The following is a 19,540-nucleotide window of genomic DNA, read 5'->3' on the forward strand; positions in this document are numbered from 1 at the left end:
TCATTCACACATTCATTCATGTGTGAATGAACAGTCGCACATTTGGTATTCTTGCCACTGAATCAGTAGGCAGGTCACTGCCATGCTTCAAGTCAGTCCAGTACTCCAGTGTACTGGGGGCAATTTGCCAAACTATATCTCAAATCAAGCAGGGAGAGAAGAATACAGGGCACCAAAAGGAATGGATTAAAAGAAAGAAACTGCATTTTTAAGATTTTTAAATTCCAGAACAATTAAAACTTACAGGAATAGATTGTATATTTGTACTAGTTAGGTTTTCAGTGTCAGAGATTGTCTGGCAGTAATTAACACTTGCCACTAGGTTAATAGCATACTTCAACTGCAATATACAATGCCTTCTGTGGCAAGTTCAGTTTGTATCTGTACTCTGCTGCAGCAATCACAGCCTATTCAAGGCATTTCATTGGTGAAGAAGGCTGCCAAATGCTGTCCTCATTGAGACATACAGATGTTCTGACTGGGTAAATACCAAGGGGTTGTTTCCTCAGACTGCAGTTTCTAGAGCTGGATGATAGTCACAGGATACGGTTTCAGCGATTGAGAAGGATTTTTTTTCATGCAAAGGGCTTAAAAATGTTGGAATCCTCTGCTCTAGAAAGTTGTCTATCATCTGACACTAAGTGCATTCGAGGCTAGGTCAATGGATTTTTGAACACTTTGGGAGTGGGAGGATTTGGGGATTGGTTGGGAAAAAGGGTGAGGTAAACGATCAGCCATGACCTTACTGAATCCTACTCCTGTTCTGTTTCTTATGTTGCTATGTTTGTAGATCGAACCTGGACATTTTGGACAGCATTTCCAAAATTGGATTTCTGCATTTAAATGCATACTTTTTCTGCCAAAAATTGCTGCATGATTTTTTGCAAAATTGACACAGAGAACTATTAACCTCACTGTTACTTTAACATGAAATTATAGGCCATTATCAACCGTGTTAATGTAATGAGACAGGAATTTGACAAAAGCACGTCAGACTGTACTCAGAATGTGGCACACAGCAAATTAAATTCCAGTCTCAAAGGACGGCAGTTCATCCTGGCTTGTACTTTCAGTCTGTAATTTCCACAGTATTCAGCAAAGCAAACACACTGTCCTCAAGGAAAGCCAAAAATAGCCCTCTAATTATTTTGAAGCAGCAGAGCGGAATTTTTAGTGGGAGGTGAGCAAACTCAAATTAGGACAAATTCTTTCTTGAACAGAGAAAAAGCACATATTTGATGGTACAGAAAGAAACATTTAAGCTATAAATGTGTTCCCAGAACTGGAAGATATTACAAATAGAGTCATAGGGTCATACAGCATGGAAACAGGCCCTTCGTCCCAGCTGGTCCATGCTGACCAAGGTGCCCATCTAAGCTAGTCTCGCTTGCCCACATTTGGCCCATATCCCTCTAAAATTTTCCTATCCATGTACCTGTCCAAGTACCTTTGAAATGTTGCATTGTACCTGCCTCAACCGCTTCCTCTGGCAGCTCATTCCATATGCTGACCCCCGTGCCTGCGTGGGTTTCCTTCGGGTGCTCCAGTTTCCTCCCACATGCCAAAGACGTACGGGTTAGGAAGTTGTGGGCATGCTATGTTGGCGCCAGAAGCGTGGCAACACTTGCGGGCTGCCCCCAGAACACTCTATGCAAAGGATGTACTTCACTGTGTGTTTCAATGTACACGTGACTAATAAAGATATCTTATCTCATCTCATCTTATCTTATCTCTGGGTGAAAAAAATGCCCCTCCTATTAAATTTCTCCCCACTCACTTTAAACCTATGCTCTTGATTCCCTAACTCTGGGAAAAAGACTGTGCGTATTTGTCCTACCTAGGCCCCTCATTATTTTATACACCTCCATAAGATCACCCCTCATTCTCCTATGCTCCAATGAAATAAGTCCCAACCTGTTCAACTTTTCTCCATAACTCAGCACCTCGAGTCCTGGCAACATCCTTATAAATCTCCTCTGCATTCTTTCCCGCTTAATGGCATCTTTACGATAGCAGGGTGACCGAAACTGAACACAATATTCCAAATGCAGCATCAAATGAACAGCATTTTGAAGGATAGTACAAGAAAAGGGAGACTGGTTCCCCCACTTCACTCCTCCCCATAATGTAAGCATACTGAGGAGAGGAAATGGAATAACCACCTTTGGTAGAGTCAGAAGACAATGGGGGAAGCGATGTAAAAACAGATTGAAGATACAGGGAAGTGCAAGTACATTCGCATTGGGGAAAGTTACATAGAAATACTTGCTCAGCTGGCTCAGGAGTCTGGTGGATCAAAATAACAGGCACGTACCACCCGCCAGTGTTTCCAGTGGTGAACCCCACCCAACAGCCTGTTCCTAGCCATCAACCACACCAATGCAGGAGCACCCCCAGCTGACAGGAAAGGGGGAACCATTATGGAACACCCTAAGTGCTAAAGCCATTTCTGAGAGATGAGGGAGGTGAGCTGTCTCACGGGAAAATGTTGAGCCAAGGAGCTCAATGTGCTCGGTTTGCATAGTTAAGTTTGGACCCTGCTACTACTTCATCCTCTGAGTGTTCTGCTTACCTGTTAATAAGAGAGGTTAAGATTAGGACGTGCAAGAATGCAATGGACCAAAGGAGTTAAGTAATGCCTTCATCTTAGTGCCAACCTATCCAGTTTTCACCAGATGGGCATTAAAATCAGGGCCAGAAAGGTGTTTCTTACAGGAAAGGGTACCAAGGAATGTGAACCAACTGGGGCTGAGCTCAGGCACTGGGGCTGAGCTCGATCTACCCACTTGGCTTGAGGTTCACCTGGTGAAGCTAAGATTCACATTTCCCAACTACTGCAGCTGCAGTCCAGCCAGAGCTGTTGCAAAACTTCAACCCCTTTGCATTGTAGCCTTCTTGATCATTTGAATTTCCTGCCCATTAGATTTTGGTGATGTCTGTACATTGATCCCTAAACCCTCAGCTCCTCTGCCTTTCCTAGGTTCTCACCATCAGGAACCTTGGATTTACGGCTAACTATTCAGATTCAGATTAGTTTATTGTCATATACACCAGGGTGCAATGAAATTCCTTACTCACGTGAAGCTCAGAGTAAACAGTGTACATGGTAATAATGACAACAGCAATAAATACAGCATCAAGCGCAAAACAACAGAAATGGTGCAAAGATTGTAGTGCAATCTGAAGTAGTGCAAAAGGAAATGCTGAAGTGACAATAACAAAATAACCGAGAGGAAGAACTGAGAGACCGAGAATGTGGCAGCATCACTGGAAAGGGGGTGTGAAGGAAGTGATTGGTTAAGAAGTCTGATAAGATAAAGATAAGATATCTTTATTAGTCACATGTACACCGAAACACACAGTGAAATGCATCTTTTGCAAAGAGTGTTCTGGGGGCAGCCCACAAGTGTCGCCACGCTTCCGGCGCCAACATAGCATGCCCACAACTTCCTAACCCGTACGTCTTTGGAATGTGGGAGGAGACCGGAGCACCCGGAGGAAACCCACGCAGACACAGGGAGAACGTACAAACTTCTTACAGACAGCAGCGGGAATTGAACCCGGGTCACTGGTGCTGTAAAAGCGTTACGCTAACTGCTACCCTACCGTGCTTGCCTGATAGGAGTGGCGAAGAAGCTATGCTTGAGTCTGGTCATCCTACATGCAAGTCATTTAGAAATATAATGAGTACCTGAGACCCCAGCATCCTTGTTTGACAAACATAATCACATTTTTTTGGGTATACACAAATAACTTCCATAAATACTCCATCATCTGCCATGTTAGCTGCCTCCTCAAAGAACGGAACTAGTTTAGCTAGTCAGATCTTACCCTGTACAAATCTATTTCAGATCTATTCATATTTGACCTAATTACTAATTCTACATTCATATTTGAAAAGAACTTCATTGGCCTTATCACCTTTTGGCATGTTATGAGGCAATGAGAAGTGCTATATAAAGGCAGGTCTTTCTTTTCTCTCCACTATTCAGCTGCTCTGTGGTTTTTAACGGATTCTAATGATTTTTATCTTTCATAAATAGTAGCAGGATAATGGTGATTCTCCAACTCTACTGCGCAACTGTCGAATCAGGAGAACCTTTTATTGTCCTGGGTGGGAGCCCTTCAGCTTCCAGAGATGTTTGTTTTCACTTTCATCACTTTCTCCGTTACATAATTTCAAATGAAAATCTGACGAAAGGTCTTCGACCTGAAACATTAACTCTGTTTCCCTTCCTACAGATGAGGCCTGACCTGCTGAGTATTTCCAGCATTTTCTGTTTTTCATTTTACCATTTTTAAAATGTTATAGTTAATAAGATCCTTCCTTTGATTTATTTTGAGTCATCCTCTGGCGCTTTATCTTCATCCTTTACTATGAAGACAATGTAATTAGTAGGTAATTAGTTAATGTCTTACATTTCTTAATTTAGATAGAAATATCAAAAAGAAGAAAGACTTATTGTGCTATTCACTATCTCAGGATGTTCCAAAGTATTTTGCAGTCAATGAAGTACATTTGAAGTGTGGTCTCTATTGTAAAGTAGCTAATTTACACATTGGTCACCCACAATCAGCAGCATTATAATGACTAGATGATCTGTTTTGGTGATGTTGAGGTGTGAATGTTGGCCAGAACACACTGCTTTCTCAGAAATAGTACCATGAGATCCTTTAATTCTCCTGAGGCAGCAAACAAGGTTGACGGGACATCAAATGTCCTCCAACTATGCAGTGTTCCCTCAGTCCTGCAGTGGAGTGAGACCTTAGATTTTGTGCACAAGCTTCCGGAGTGGTGTGTGAACCCACAACCTTCTGACTCAGAGGCAAGGGCTGCACCCACTGAGGATGACAATAACCAGCACTTCCAAAGAGAAAGAATAGGCCCTTTCTCTTTGTGTATTTGTGAAAACATCACAGAGACATAATGCAAAGTAGATTGAAAATTAATGGCAATCAAAAATCTGCATATGTTAGAAAGCTGAAATAAAAGCAGATGATGAAGGGTCATTGATCTGTAATGTTAACTTGTTTCTCTCTCCACAGATGCTGTCTGACTTGCTGAGTTTTTCCAACATCATCTGTTTTTATTTAAAATTGATAGTGTTTTATTTTGTAGGGTTTGCTTTTGGAACCATAGCAAGACAGCTCTGTCATCTCTTGAAACACAAGAGACTGCAGATGCTGGAATCTGGAGCAACACACAAGATGCTGGAGGAACTCAGGGGATCAAGCATAATCTATGGAGGGAAAATGGACAGTCGACATTTCGGGTTAAGACCCTTCATCTGGGCAAAGATAGAGAGGAGATCTTTCAGTCCATATGAAGGGTCTTGACCCGAAATGTCGGCTGTCCATTTCCCTCCATAGATGTTTTTTGACCTGCTGAGCTCCTCCGGCATCCTGTGTGTAGCTCTGTCATCTCTAGGAAGTAGGAATTGGCTTGCTTTCACAGGTAAGATGCAAGACTCACCCCATTCACTCAGGACTAAAGGGGGACCCAATACATCATGGAAACATCCCTCCCCACCATCGGCAGTATCCCTAGGAGGTGCTGCCTCAAGAAGGCAACATCTATCATCAAAGATCCCCACCATCCGGGCCATGCCATCTCGCAGCTACCATTGGGCAGGAGGTACAGTAGCCTGAAGTCCCACAACACCAGGTTCAAGAACAGCTACTTCCCGTCAACCATACGGTTCTTGAACCAACCGGCACAACCCTAATCACTACCTTAGAATAGCAACACTATGACAAGTTTAATCACTTTGCACTAAAATGGACTTCGTTTTTTTTGTTCTAATTGTGTTCTTTCTTGTAAAAATTGTGTATGATTTATGTTTATGTTTTTGTGAATGCTGCTTATCTGAAGCTATGTGCCTGTGATGCTGCTCCAAGTAATTTTTCATTGCACCTGTGCATACATGTACTTGTGCATATGACAATAAACTCGACTTTGACTTTGGACCCTGAGACTGCAGTCAGTGAATCACTGATCTTTGGAGAAAATACGTACAATGATATAACAGCAGAATCGATGAATAGATGATGATGAAACCATGTGGTCGATTCATTCTGATTTAATCCTTTAGTCAATAGCAAGTGCTGACCTTTCGATCAACATGGTCAACTTCTCCTGAGTCCTTCAGTTTTACCTTGGCAGGTCTCTGGCAATGAGGAGTGTGAGCAGCCACTGCTCTTGTAAATCACCTCCATCACTCATGGATAGCAAACAGGAGTCAATTGTTCATTATTTAATTGGACCTTTCTCAGTAGTTTTCAAAGTGGACAGTGACGTGCTGCCTCAAATTTGCACCATTGCAACAATGACAAGTGTAGTTAAGGATGAAGACAAATTATGTCCCACCTCATTAAACATTGCTCATTAACTAAACTGTTTGCTGGGCTACATTCTTCACATGCTAATGATAACCTTTATCTCAAATGCCTGGAATTATATTCTGAGCTCACACACTAAAAATTAACAAACAGCAGCAAAGAATGACAATGATTCATCTAACTGTAGTTAGGAAGGTCCCTTAAAAGGGCAGCTTGAATCTCTTTCCAGGTACCCAACACAATAGTTTTCTGGTCTGCACATTGCTTCAAGAGCACAACAGCTTTCTGACACTTTAGCTGCAGAGTTACTTCCTCTCCTTCCTGCATAATTCTGCAAGGTGCCCATGATGTGCTTTATCACCCTATATTACTGCTTCAATTGGATGTTCCATGATTCTGATGATCTATATTCTACTTTGGTCATAGCTGGTGCAGATTTGCTCTGATGTTCTTAAGGACGGAGCTTTGGTCTGGAGAGGAAGCTATCTTGCTTCTGACTTGTCCTTCAAATGAACCTGGCACAACTATTTGTCTTCAACATTGAGCATACAACAGTATAGCATAGGAACAGGCCCTTCGGCCCACAATGTCTGTTCTGAGCATGATGCCAAATTAAATTAATTCCTTCTGCCTGCACATGATCCATATCCCTCCTTTCCCTGCACATTCCCACCCCGGACATTCTCTCTTCTCCCCCCTCCCATCAGGCAGAAGATATAAAAGCCTGAAAGCACGTATCACCAGGCTTCTATCCCGCTGTTATAAGACTATTGAACAGACCTCTTGTACGATAAGAATGGACTCTTGACCTCACAATCTACCTCGTCATACTCTTGCACCTTATTGTCTGCCTGCTCTGCACTTTCTCTGTAACTGTAACACTTTAATCTGCATTCTGTTATTGCTTTTCCCTTGTACTACCTCAATTTACTGATGTGATGAAATGATCTGTATGGATGGCATGCAGAATAAAGTTTTTCATTTTACCTCAGTACATATGTTAATAATAAACTAACTTATCAATTTATTCATGTACCTATCTAAAAACCTCTTGAATGCCACTATTGTACCTGCCTCACCACCCCTGGCAGCCTGTTCCAGGCATCTGCCACTCTCTGTGTAAAAAACTTGCTCCATATATCTCCATTAAACTTTCCCCCACTCACCTTAAAGTTAAGCCCTCTTGTATTTGACATTCCTACTCTGGGAAAAAGATTCTGACTGTCTACCTTACCTGTGCCTCTCATTATTTTATAAACTTCTCCCCTCAGCCTCTGACGCTCCAGAGAAAACAATCCATTTGCCATTTCTGTGTGGGAAGTAGGGAATAACCTGCTTTATCTGGTGTTCTTAGTCATAGTTCTGCAGTAAGACTCACTCCATTCACTGAGGACTAAGCAGTGGCCCTAAGATTGCAGTCAATGAGTGATTGGTAAACCAAATGATAAATGGGAAGGATGGGACTGGTGCTACTGATCTCCTTGCCATGTCTCCTTTCATCTTTTGACAAATAATCCTATTGATGGAAACACTTTGAAAGCAGGATTCATGGAAACGGTGAACTAACGAGAGTTGATTTTTTTCCCCCAAGGTTAATGCATTGCTCAGAAAAAGCTGGATAACTGGCACAACAGAATTCAATGGATCATTTTTATTCCTGCATTTACAGAATTTCTGAGGTTTATAAGATAGTCAAGGTGCCTTTGATGAGTTTTGATTCCCTTCAAACTTTAAATGATTACCGATTGCCCCACATCAAAGATTTTAATGTAGTGATCTGGAAGCATAAAATTCAGCTTCTCAGCAAGGAACATATTCATTATCTCCAAACAACAGCTGTAACTGGTACTGAACAAAACCAATCTTCACTTCAAACAATTGGTCGATAATGAATCATTTTGGAAAGCTACTTTGTAACAAAGTAGTCACTCCTTTGGGGAAATAAACACCTAAATAAACAGTGGCCTTAAAACTTTACTGTGCATGAAAATGTTTGCTAAAATGGTGCTGCACGAGGGCCCAATGCAGTTTCATCCAAGGCTGTGGAAGTTTGATGTATGCTCAATGTGCAAGACTTCATGAGTGTAAGTGGTGTAGCATCTTGGGCTTATGCACCTTAACTCCATGTAATTTTGTGAGCTGTGCACATCTGTATAACACTCCACCACAGCTGGAGCTCCTGAAATGGCAACAGGACTTCCTCAGTGCTTCAAGGTGATTGAAAATAGAGGGCTCTACCTGGGTAACATGATACTTGTGACATTTCATTCCAGTTCTCTGTGTGTGTGTGTGTGTGTGTGTGTGTGTGTGTGTGTGTGTGTGTGTTTCACAGTAGCACTGAGTATGTGCAGTTTCAACCGATGAATATTACTTCTAGAGGAAGGTAAGACATTATGAAGCCTAGAAGTGGCCTTTGAGAGGGAATTGGGTAAACATATGGCAAAGAAACATTTGTTATACTACAGAGAAGGAGTTAGTGGGTGGAATCCAAGAGTTGCTCTTTTAGAGTGCTGGCCCAGACATGGTGGGCTGAATGGCCTCCTACTGTTTTGTAACCATTTTATGATTCCATAAAAAATACCCTGATAGACTCTCAAAATATTACAATGTAACTGAAGCTTTTGTTAAACCCAGGAGCAAGAAGCACCTCAATGTTTCACTCACCCATTTTCTGATCAGAGGACTAACCTTTTTCGAAAATCTCCTTCAGCACACCTCGTTTAATCAGCTCCTCCCTGCTCTGCCGAGTGGAAATCTTCCTTTCCAGAGCTGCAAACAGAAGAGAGTTTGTTTAGATACAGGGTTCTAAAAATATCTGCACACAAATCCAACTAGAAAATGGTGCTGTTAACCACAACTTGAATGGTTTTGCTCACATTTCTGGGTATCTTAGCACCATCCAGAAATTTGGGACAGGTCATCAACCTGAAAGGTTAAGCGTTTCTCTATCTCCTAGGCTGCAGCGTATTTCAAGGCATAGAGTCATACAGCACGGAAATAGGCCCATGATGTCAACATCTGGTAGAGCTGTTGCCTCACACCACCAGCCACCCAGGTTCAATCCTGACCTCAGTGGCATGTTCTCCCTGTCCCTGTGTGGCTTTCCCCTGCATGCCCTGGTTCCTTCCCACATCCCAAAGGCGTGGGAGTTGGTAGGTTAATTGTCCACTGCATATAGCCCCTGGTATGTAGGTGAATGGTAGAATCGGGGGGGAGTTGATCAGAATGTGGGGAGAATAAAAAAATTGGTAATTGGTTTGTTATCGTCACATGTACCAAGATACAGATCATTTCGAAACATAAGTACATTGAGGTAGTACAAAGGGAAAAGCAATAACAGAATGTAGCATATAGTGTTACAGTTACTGAGAAAGTGCAGTGCAGGTAGACAATGAGGTTCAAGGCCCATGACGAGGTAGATTGTGAGGTCAAGAGTTCATCTTTATCATACAAAAGTCTTTTAACAGCAGGATAGAAGCTATCCTTGAGTCTGATGGTGCGTGTTTTCAAGGTTTTATATCTACTGCCCGATGGAAGGGGGGAGAAGAGAGAATGCCCAGGGTGGGTGGGGCTGCTTTCCTGATGCAATGGGAAGTGTAGACAGAGTCAATGGAGGGGAGGCTGGTTTTTGTGATGGCCTGAGCTGCATCCACAACTCTCTGCAATTTCTTGTGGTCTTGGGCAGAGCAGTTGCCGTACTAAACTGTGGGATTAATGTAGGATTAGTGTAAAATTGGTGGTTGATGGTGGGCACGGACTCAATGGGCCGAAGGGCCCATTTTTGTGCTGTATCTTGTCTATGATTCTAACATCAGTACAAAATGTAAAGTTCACCTGCAGTGAGACTTTGAACCACACTTGTCTGAGAAATGACAGTTCTAATTTACCCATAGAACAATCTATGATGGTAAATTCAAGAACAGCTACTTCCCTTCAACCAGCTGGTTCTTGAACCAGCCGGCACAACCCTAATCACTACAGTTTAGCAACACTATGATCACTTCGCACTAAGATGGACTTTTTTTTTATTCTGTGTTCTTTCTTGTAAAAATTGTGTATGATTTATGTTTAATTTATTTTTTTGTGAATGCTGCTTATATGATGCTATGTGCCTGTGATGCTGCTGCAAGTAAGTTTTTCATTGCACCTGTGCATCCATGTACTTGCGCACATGACAATAAACTCAACTTTGACTTTGATCAGGTTTTACCAATCATGTTTCCCCTGAAGCTGTGATGTTTAACAGGACAACACCCAAATGCATTCCTGTTCCTCACTGAGCTCTGTGACCTTCAATGGCCTCAAAATCAGCCTCACCTGTCTGCCTGGATTACTCTGCCCATAGCGATCAGAGCCACAGTCACTCTCAGCTTCCAAGTCTCAGGAGCATTCTCATGGAAGTCATTGAGTCAGGCAGCAAAGAAACAGGCTGCTTGGCCCACCATCTTGTACTATTGTAATCTCATTTTATTCTCCCCACATTCCCCTCAACCACCCCCTGCCACCACCCCAGGTTCTACCACTCACCTACACGCTAAGGACAATTAACAACAGACAATTTACCTCCCACCTGCACACCTTTGGGATGTGAAGGAAACCAGAGCACCCGGAGGAAACCCACGTGGTTCGAGGGAGAACATGCAGACTCCACACAGACAGCACCCGAGGTCAGGATTGAACCCAGTTCAGTGTAGCTGTGAGGCAGCAGCTCTTCTAGCTGTGCCACTGTGCTGCCCAGCCCCTCTCTGTGCAGCTCACAGTCCACTGCTCACTGCTGCATTAGGGAGAACACCCAAACTCCAAAGTCAGGGACAGGAGACTTCATCTACATTCCTGTCAGCCCACGGCAGCAGGTGGTATGGGCATGGGAATTTGCCTGCAATGCAGGCTTCTCCAGTGTGCAAGCAACTCACAAGCTGCACATCTCCTTCCAGAGACTTCCGACGACCTCCTGCTGGGCGTGCTTGACTGTAGCCCTGGAGCATTCCATGGTCCCCTTGTACAAAGATGTGCCTCGTGCAGCCACAGATCTTCGTCAGCCTGTCCAGGTCTCTCTGACACCCTGGGCACACTCTCCTACCACCATCTACTCCCCCCTTATGTTGCAGATTCCCCTATTGTTCAACAGGGGAAGAGTTTTGCTTGCATTGTGAGGTGCATAGTCAGCTGCAGGGCTAATGCTGACAACTGCAAGAACTTGTAATACGCCAAAATGAATGGATACTGAAAATAACTGTGCTAGTGTGACCTATAACAGTGTTTTAATAACAGTAAAAGGTAGGAAAGTTATTTCTATCCCAGAGATTGTAAACAGCAGAAGCTGGTTTTAGATACAGTTGGGGGGAAATGTGTCTCCTTTTCTCCAGATATACTTATTTCCCCAAATTCAGCATCATGGAAGTCAACAGAACCAAATGTCATGAGTTGAGTGCACTCGGTCTAAATTCAGCATGAACTGTTGGTTCTTATTGATGCTGTAAGGACCATGCATTACGTTGTACTGTGTGATGCAAGGGTTTAACTACAGATTGTAAATGACTGAATCTGTGTTGAGAACTGAGACCACTTGCACTACTACAGACTTGTCTCTGATTCTGTTTTTTTGCACTAATGTTTTGTTTTGCACAGTCATTTTTTCTCTTCACTGTCTTATATCATTATTTATAATTTGTGTTTTATGTATTGTCTGTATCTATGTGCCAAAGACAAATTTATTGTCATATGCACAAGAACGTGTATATATAGGTGCAATGAAAAACTAAATTGCAGCAGCATCACAGGCACATAGCATCAGATACACAACATTCACAAGAAAAATATAAATTATACAAGAATTGTATAAGAAAGAATACAATTTGAACCAAAAAATAAACGAAGTCCATTCTAACTCCAAGTTGGCATAGTGTTGCTATCTAAGGTAGTGATTAGGGTTGTGCAGGTTGATTCAAGAACTGAATGGTTGAAGAGAAGTAGCTGTTCTTGAACCTGATGGTGTGGGACTTCAGGCTTCTGTACCTCCTGCCCGATGGTAGCTCCAAGAAGATGGCATGGCCCGGATGGTGGGGATCTTTGATGATGGATGTTGCCTTCTTGAGGCAGTGCCTCCTGTAGATACTACCGATGGTGGGGAGGGTTGTGCCCATGATGTATTGTGCAGAGTCCACTACCCTCTACAGCTTCTTACATTCCTACGCATTCAAATTGCCAGACCAGACCATGAAGCAACCAGTCAGGATACTTTCAACAGTACATCTGTAGAAATTTGTGAGAGTATTGGGTGACAAGCCAAACCTCCTTAACCTTCTAAGAAAGTAAAGACGCTGGCGTGCCTTCCTTGTGATTGGATCTATGCCTGTGATGCTGCTGCAAGCAAGTTTTTCCATGTACTTGTGCACATGACAATAAACTCGACTCAACTTGACTTGAAACTACAGAGGGACTCTCACCAGATTATTCTGGCGCTGCTAGTGTGTGACTATCATTCAAAGGTTTGAGTGGCTAGGAGACACCCACATATCTTTGGTTTGTGGGAGGAAACTGGAGCACACGGAGGGAAACCCACATAGTCAATGGAAGAATGCGCAAACTCCACACAGATAGTAGTGAAAGTCAGGGTTGAGCCTGGGTCTCTGGAGCTGTGAGGCAGCAGCTTCCCCACCCAATATACCTCTGTACATCTCACAGTCCGCTGCTCACTGCTGCATTAGAGAGGACACTGAAATGCCATTATCAGTGTGCAGATAACTCAGACTACACGCATCTCCTTCTAGAGACCCCTTCCCTCTGGCAACCTCCTGCTGGACGTGCTAAGCTGAAGCCCAGGAGCATTCTGTGGGCCCCTTATATAAAGACGAGCCTCCTGTTTTCCCCATTAGTCCACATTAAGCAGCAGTAATTACAGGAGTCCCACAAACCTGCTGAAACTAACCTGTACTAATTGGCAGTGACTTCACCTCTTCAGGAGGAGATGAACTTCTACAGATGTATTGTTGAAAGTATCCTAATTGATTGCATCATGGTCTGGTACAGCAATTAGAAAGCACAGGAACTTAAGAAGCTGCAGAGAGTAGTGGACTCAGCCCAATACATCATGGGGACATCCCTCCCCACCACCATTAGTATCTACAGGAGGTGCTGGCTCAGGAAGGCAACATTCATCATCAAAAATCCCCACCATCCGGGCCATGCCATCATCTTGCCGCTACCATCGGGCAGGAGATACAGAAGCCTTAAGACCCACACCACCAGGTTCAAGAACAGCTGTTTAACTTCAACCATTTGGTTTTTGAACCAACCGGCACAACCCTAATCACTATCCCAGTATAGCAACACTATGACCACTGCATTACAATGGACTTTTTGTTGTTATGATTATGTTCTTTCCGCTAAAAATTGTGTATAACATGTTTAATTTATGTTTTTCTTGTGAATGTTATGTCTCTAATGCTATGTGCTGCTGCAAGTAAGTTTTTCATTGCACCTGTGTGTACATGTACTTGTACATATGGCAATAAACTCGACTTTGAGATGTCAGTTGAATCCAGCCAGTGCTGGAAGTCACAGTGCCATGCTAACACAGACTGAGGAGGGGGCTCCCTTCTTCCCCCAGTGCTGACTTCAGCAACCTGGCCAACCTGGTTTGCTCTGGGCCCAGTGACCCATCAAGTATCTAACTAAAGAGGCAGCAAGAAGAGATGGATGAAAAATTCAGTACCAAATGTCCTGAGCAATGACCTGGTCTCTGGAGTCAAAGAGGTTTAATCACCTCATTGGTGATACAAAGCTTGGTGTCAGTGTAGGTGAGGAGTATGTAGAGAGGGATCAGGGGGATATAGACAGGCTAAATGAATGGGCAAGGACACAGCAGATAAAATGCAAAGTGGAAAAATGTGGAGCCATCTACTTTGGAATAAAAAAGTAAAGGTGTATTAGTATTTTTAAATACTCAGAGCACCAGAATGTCCTTGCACATGAATCACTGAAAGTTAACATGAAAGTTCAGTTCTGGTCACCTCATTATAGGAAGGATATGGAAGCTTTAGAGAGGGTGCAGAGGAGATTTACCTGGATGCTGCCTGGATTGGAGAGTACGTCCTATGAGGGTAGCTTGAGTGAGCTGGGGCTTTTCTCTTTGGAGAGAAGGAGGATGAGAAGTGACTTCATAGAGGTGTACAAAATGATAAGAGGCATAGATTGAGTGCACAGACAGAGACTTTTTCCCAGTGTGACAATGGCTAACACAAGAGGACATAATTTTAAGATGATTGGAGGAAGGTACAAGGGGGATGTCAGGGGTAAGTTTTTTACACAGAGAGTGGTGGGTGCATAGAACGCACTGCCTGCAGATGTTGTGGGGGCAGATACATTAGGGACATTCAAGAGACTCTTAGATAGACACATGAATGATAGAAAAATGGAGGGCTATGTGGGAGGGAAGGGTTATATAGATAGATCTTAGATAGACAATTAAATAGATCTTAGAGGAGGATAAAATGTCGGCAACATCGTGGGCCAAAGGGCCTGTACTGTACTGTCATGTTCTATATTCTATGTTCTAAGTTCAGCAAGAAATTAGAAAGGCAAATGGTATGTTGGTCTTTGTTACAGGAGAATTTGAGTAGAAGAGTACAGACATCTTACTGCTACTACATAGGGCCATACTGAGGCTACACCTTGAATACTGTGTACAGGACTGGTCTCCCTTCTTAAGGAAGGATATACTTCTGATGGTGTAATCAAGGTTCACCAGACTGAGTCCTGTGAAGGGGGGGGGGGGGCAGTTAACCTATGAGGAGAGATTTAGGAGAGGGTGAGCCTTTCAACAGTTTAGAAGTTTGGCAGATGATGTTTTTTCAAAGCTTCCAAAATTCTCACGGGATTTGTCAAGGATGAGGTTGGATTATCTAGGACCAGGAGTTAGGATCTCAGAATAAGGAGTTGGCAATTCAGGGCTTGATAGAGCGTGTAACCCACAGGACAAGCTTAAGCAAGAGATTGACACCTGGTCAGCAACTTCCCAAAAGAGCCTTCTGAATCCTCACAACACGTACTGTGCCGTTTATGGTGAAGTTGAATCATTGAAGCTGGGTGTTGGGGTTCTGGAGCACCATCTGGTATTTGGCAGGCAGAGGAACATGGGAACATAACAAACAGGAGCAGGGGTAGGCCATTCAGCCCCCCAGTCCTGCTCTACCATCCAACAAGGTCAGGGATGATCCTCTGAATGATTTTCTGCCCGATCCCCTTAATGCCCGATTCTTCTGATGTTCAATCTTGAGTTTTTTCTATGTGCCAATCTCAATCTTGAGTGTTTTCAATGATTGAGCCTCCACAGCCCTCTGGGGCAGAGATAACAAATATTCACCAACCACTGAGTGATGAAACTTCAGTCCTTAATGGCCAACCTTATTTTGTGCCCGTGACTCCTTGTTCTAAAATCCTTGATTGGGGAAACACCCTCCAGTATCTATCATGCCAAGCCCTCTAAGAACTGTGTATGCTTCAATGAGGTCAACCCTCCCTCTTCTAAACTCTAAAGAACTCCATAACTACTCAACCTCTCCTCCAATAACAAATAAACCAGTTTGGTGAATCTTCTCTGCACTCTCTCTTTTGCAAAACTATCTTTGCTTTGGTAGATAAAACTGAGTTTATCTGTTTAAAAGCATCCTCTGGAATTTTATAAGGCATCAGCCAGTGTAAGAAAATACTACCACTGATCAAAGCTGAACACAGTTGTGATGAACAGGAAGTGCACATTAATGCACAAGTGAGAAAGAAATGTACAGAAACTTCTTCAAGCATTTCCCTGGAAACTTTTATGTCCGGCTAAGAGGGCAGGTGCAGCCTTTTCTTCCTTTTTTATCTCTCTGAGATCGGAGGATATACCCACCCTGACCTGCCGTGCTTGTCCTCCTGTTCTGCATTTGACAACTCCCACATTTTTTTGTCTATGTACTTTTGTCTATGTTCTCACTCTCTAACTGCTCCCATTCACTCATTGAATAGATAACCTTGTTACAGCTTCTCCTTATGGTCACCCTGGTTTTACCCTATCAGAGACATTACCCCACCCCCCCCACCCACTACCCTCCCTCCAGCTTCTTCAGTCTCCCTTTCAATTCTAACGAAGGGTCTCCGATCTGAAACTTCATCTGTTTCTTCTCCCACAGATGAGGTCCGATCTGCTGAGTATTTCCAACATTTTCTGTTTTTGCTTTACATGTGGAGGGATCTTGGGGTCCACGTCCATAGATTCCTCAAGGTTGCTGCACAGGTCAATAGGGTTGTTAAGAAGGCGTATGGTGTGTTGGGCTTCATTAATCGTGGTATTGAGTTCAAGAGCCGTGAGGTGATGTTGCAGCTCTGTAGAACTCTGGTTAGACCACACTTGGAGTATTGTGTTCAGTTCTGGTTGCCTCATTATAGGAAGGATGTGGAAGCTTTAGAGAGGGTGCAGAGGAGATTTACCAGGATGCTGCCTGGATTGGAGAGCATGTCTTATGAGGGTAGGTTGAGCGAGCTAGGGCTTTTCTCTTTGGAGAGAAGGAGGATGTGAGGTGACTTGATAGCAGCGTACATGATGATAAGAGGCATAGATCGAGTGGACAGTCAGAGACTTTTTCCCAGGGCAGTAACGGCTAACACAAAGGGGCATAATTTTAAGGTGATTGGAGGAAGATATAAGGGGGATGCCAGGGGTAAGTTTATTTTTGACACAGAGAGTGGTGGGTGCGTGGAACGCACTGCTGGCAGAAGTTGTGGGGGCAGATACATTAGGGACATTTAAGAGATTCTTACATAGCCATATGAATGATAGAGGAATGGAGAGCTATGTGGGAGGGAAGGGTTAGATAGACATTAGAGCAGGATAAGAATTCGGTATAACATTGTGGGCCAAAGGGCCTGTACTGTGCTGTAATGTTCTTTGTTCTATCAACCCGTTGGTTTTAAGGTCATGGTTCCTGGTGACCATGGAACTATCAGATTACTACGTAAACCCATCTGATTAATCAAACTCATTAATGACTTGGATTTAAATTCTTCCGTGACCATGGTGGAATGCATACGCACATGACTGGATCAATGGCATCAGCTTGGCCTTAGATAACAACACATTAAAATCTATGCTGACCGTGCTTAAATAAAATGATACAGACGTGCAAATGCCTATGAAAAAGATAAACTTGAACTTGTTCATGGACAGAAAAGGTTTAGAGGGATATGGGCCCAATGCAGACAAATGGGACTAGCTCAAGAAGGCACCTTGGTCAGCATGGGTGAGTTGGGCCAAAGGGCCTGATTCCATGCTTTCTAACTCTGACTCTGAAGGCTGAATGGTGCAGCCTTTTATTAATGTAGCAACGAAAGCATGGATTATGCATTACTTGGTGTGGTATTTGTGTATTAAATACCAGCATATTATCAAGCAGACTGTGAGCATGGGCCAGGGAGATCTGCCAGTTAAGAATATTCAACATGGAATCTACTTTTAAAACAGCAAATAACTCTATGACTGAAAGTGTAAGACAGAATGCTACAGTCATCTTACAAAGTATTCCAATAAGTCTGCGGCAATAATAAACACATTCATGTCACTGCATTTTTATCAGTGTTAAAACACACTTTGCCTTCACATTAGGTTGTCCAATTAACAACCTTCAAAAGCTACAAAGCATCTCATTCTAAGGCGTTTCATCAAAGAGACAGCAGGGAATTAGGGGAGCTCAATGAAAGAACTACACAGCCCAGAAGATGAGACAACCTGTTAAATGTGTCACTGACTGTATTATGGGAAATAATTTAAATTGGAGATGATAAGCATTAATATAGTTGTGAAAATGGCTTTGGGGCACTTGGATTGCTGTGCCTTCCTTTCCTGGAACAGGCATCAATTTCAGTCACCCAGAGCGAGTGCGTCAGGGGAAGGGGAAGTTGGGATAGACTCCCCAAACTTCCCACAGGTTGCAATATTAAACTGCAGGCAGCAGAAGCACCCATAGCTGAGGACGTGAAGGTACACTATATGTGTTGAACTTTCCCATGCACCTTTCCCAATCGAAGTCCAGTGGTCTGGATGAATTGGTATACTTACTGGATATGATGCCTACTGCACACACGTGCTGACTTCTAGGGGGATGTGACCCACCCAGATCCCTGCACTCCAATGCAGGAAGAGATGTAGAGGAGGGAGAGAAGGAGGCAGAGGTGTTGGAGGAGGATGACTCCTCATCACTGGTCACAATGACACCAAGCAACAGGTCAGTCATTGAACCATGATGAGACCAGACCGGAACAGTGTGGCTTCTGTGGAGAAACACCTGGCAGTAGCTTGGCTCAAGGAAAGGGACAGATAGTGTGTCTGTTCCCTGGAGGGAGAGGCTGCACATTGGTACGGCTCCAAAGGACTGCAAAGGGCAGCACATACGTAAAGCTGCTTCAGATACATGTTCACGTATGTGGCACATTGTCTGGCAGGACTGACAGAACACAAAGAGGGGTTGGAATTTGGAGGAAATGATTTCCAACCTCCTGCAGGACCTCATGGGGATCGAGCAACACATCATTTTTAAAGTGGAGGTGGTGAAGGATCGTCAGTTCCTGGCAGCACTGACTCGCTGACAGGACAGGAGATGGGTGCAGGGGGTGAGTTCCAGGGGCGGAATACATCCATAGTCTTTGTGCCTTAGTTTGTTTGCAGGACCTCATCTTAGAGCTCTGCTTGCTGGAGTGTGGGAGCAAATACATCAAAGTGTAACTCAGGTGTGGATTACTAGTAAATTGGTAAACTGGTTGAGTATTGTCACATGTACTGCGATACAGTGAAAAGCTTCTGTTTGCATGCCATCCACAAAGATCATTCCTTATATAAGTACATTGAGGTAGTACAAAAGGAAAGCAGAATGCAGAATCTAGTGTTACAGGTACAGAAAAAAGTGCAGTGCAGGTAGGTAAATAAAGTGCAAGGGCCATGACAAGGTAGATTGGGAGATTATGAGTTCGCCTTTTAGCACATGAGCAGTCTGTTCTGCAGGAGATGCTGGAAAGCAGTTCTACAGGAGATGGCAGATGCCACCTGGGGAGACTGCTGCCATCTGCATGCAGAAGGTTGATCTGCAATAACAGAGGGGTGATAACCAGCACCACCCCCTTCCCACCATGAAGCAGACTGCTAGCCTGTGGAAGGGGGTGGTCTGCACAG

At 43.5% G+C, this 19,540-nt stretch overlaps 1 protein-coding gene across 7 annotated transcripts in view; it reads right to left on the reverse strand.

Moving 5' to 3' along the window:
- Positions 1-19,540, reverse strand: part of phactr1 (phosphatase and actin regulator 1) — a 292,118-nt gene that overhangs the window by 65,403 nt on the left and 207,175 nt on the right. For all 7 annotated transcript variants that reach the window (XM_052016089.1, XM_052016093.1, XM_052016092.1 and 4 more), the window contains one exon: positions 9,028-9,108. In XM_052016089.1, coding sequence (XP_051872049.1) covers positions 9,028-9,108 — 81 coding nt within the window. The remainder of the gene's footprint in view (positions 1-9,027; positions 9,109-19,540) is intronic.

The sequence above is a fragment of the Pristis pectinata genome, chromosome 5 (assembly GCF_009764475.1).
Source record: "Pristis pectinata isolate sPriPec2 chromosome 5, sPriPec2.1.pri, whole genome shotgun sequence".
Classification (NCBI taxonomy): Eukaryota; Metazoa; Chordata; class Chondrichthyes; order Rhinopristiformes; family Pristidae; genus Pristis; species Pristis pectinata.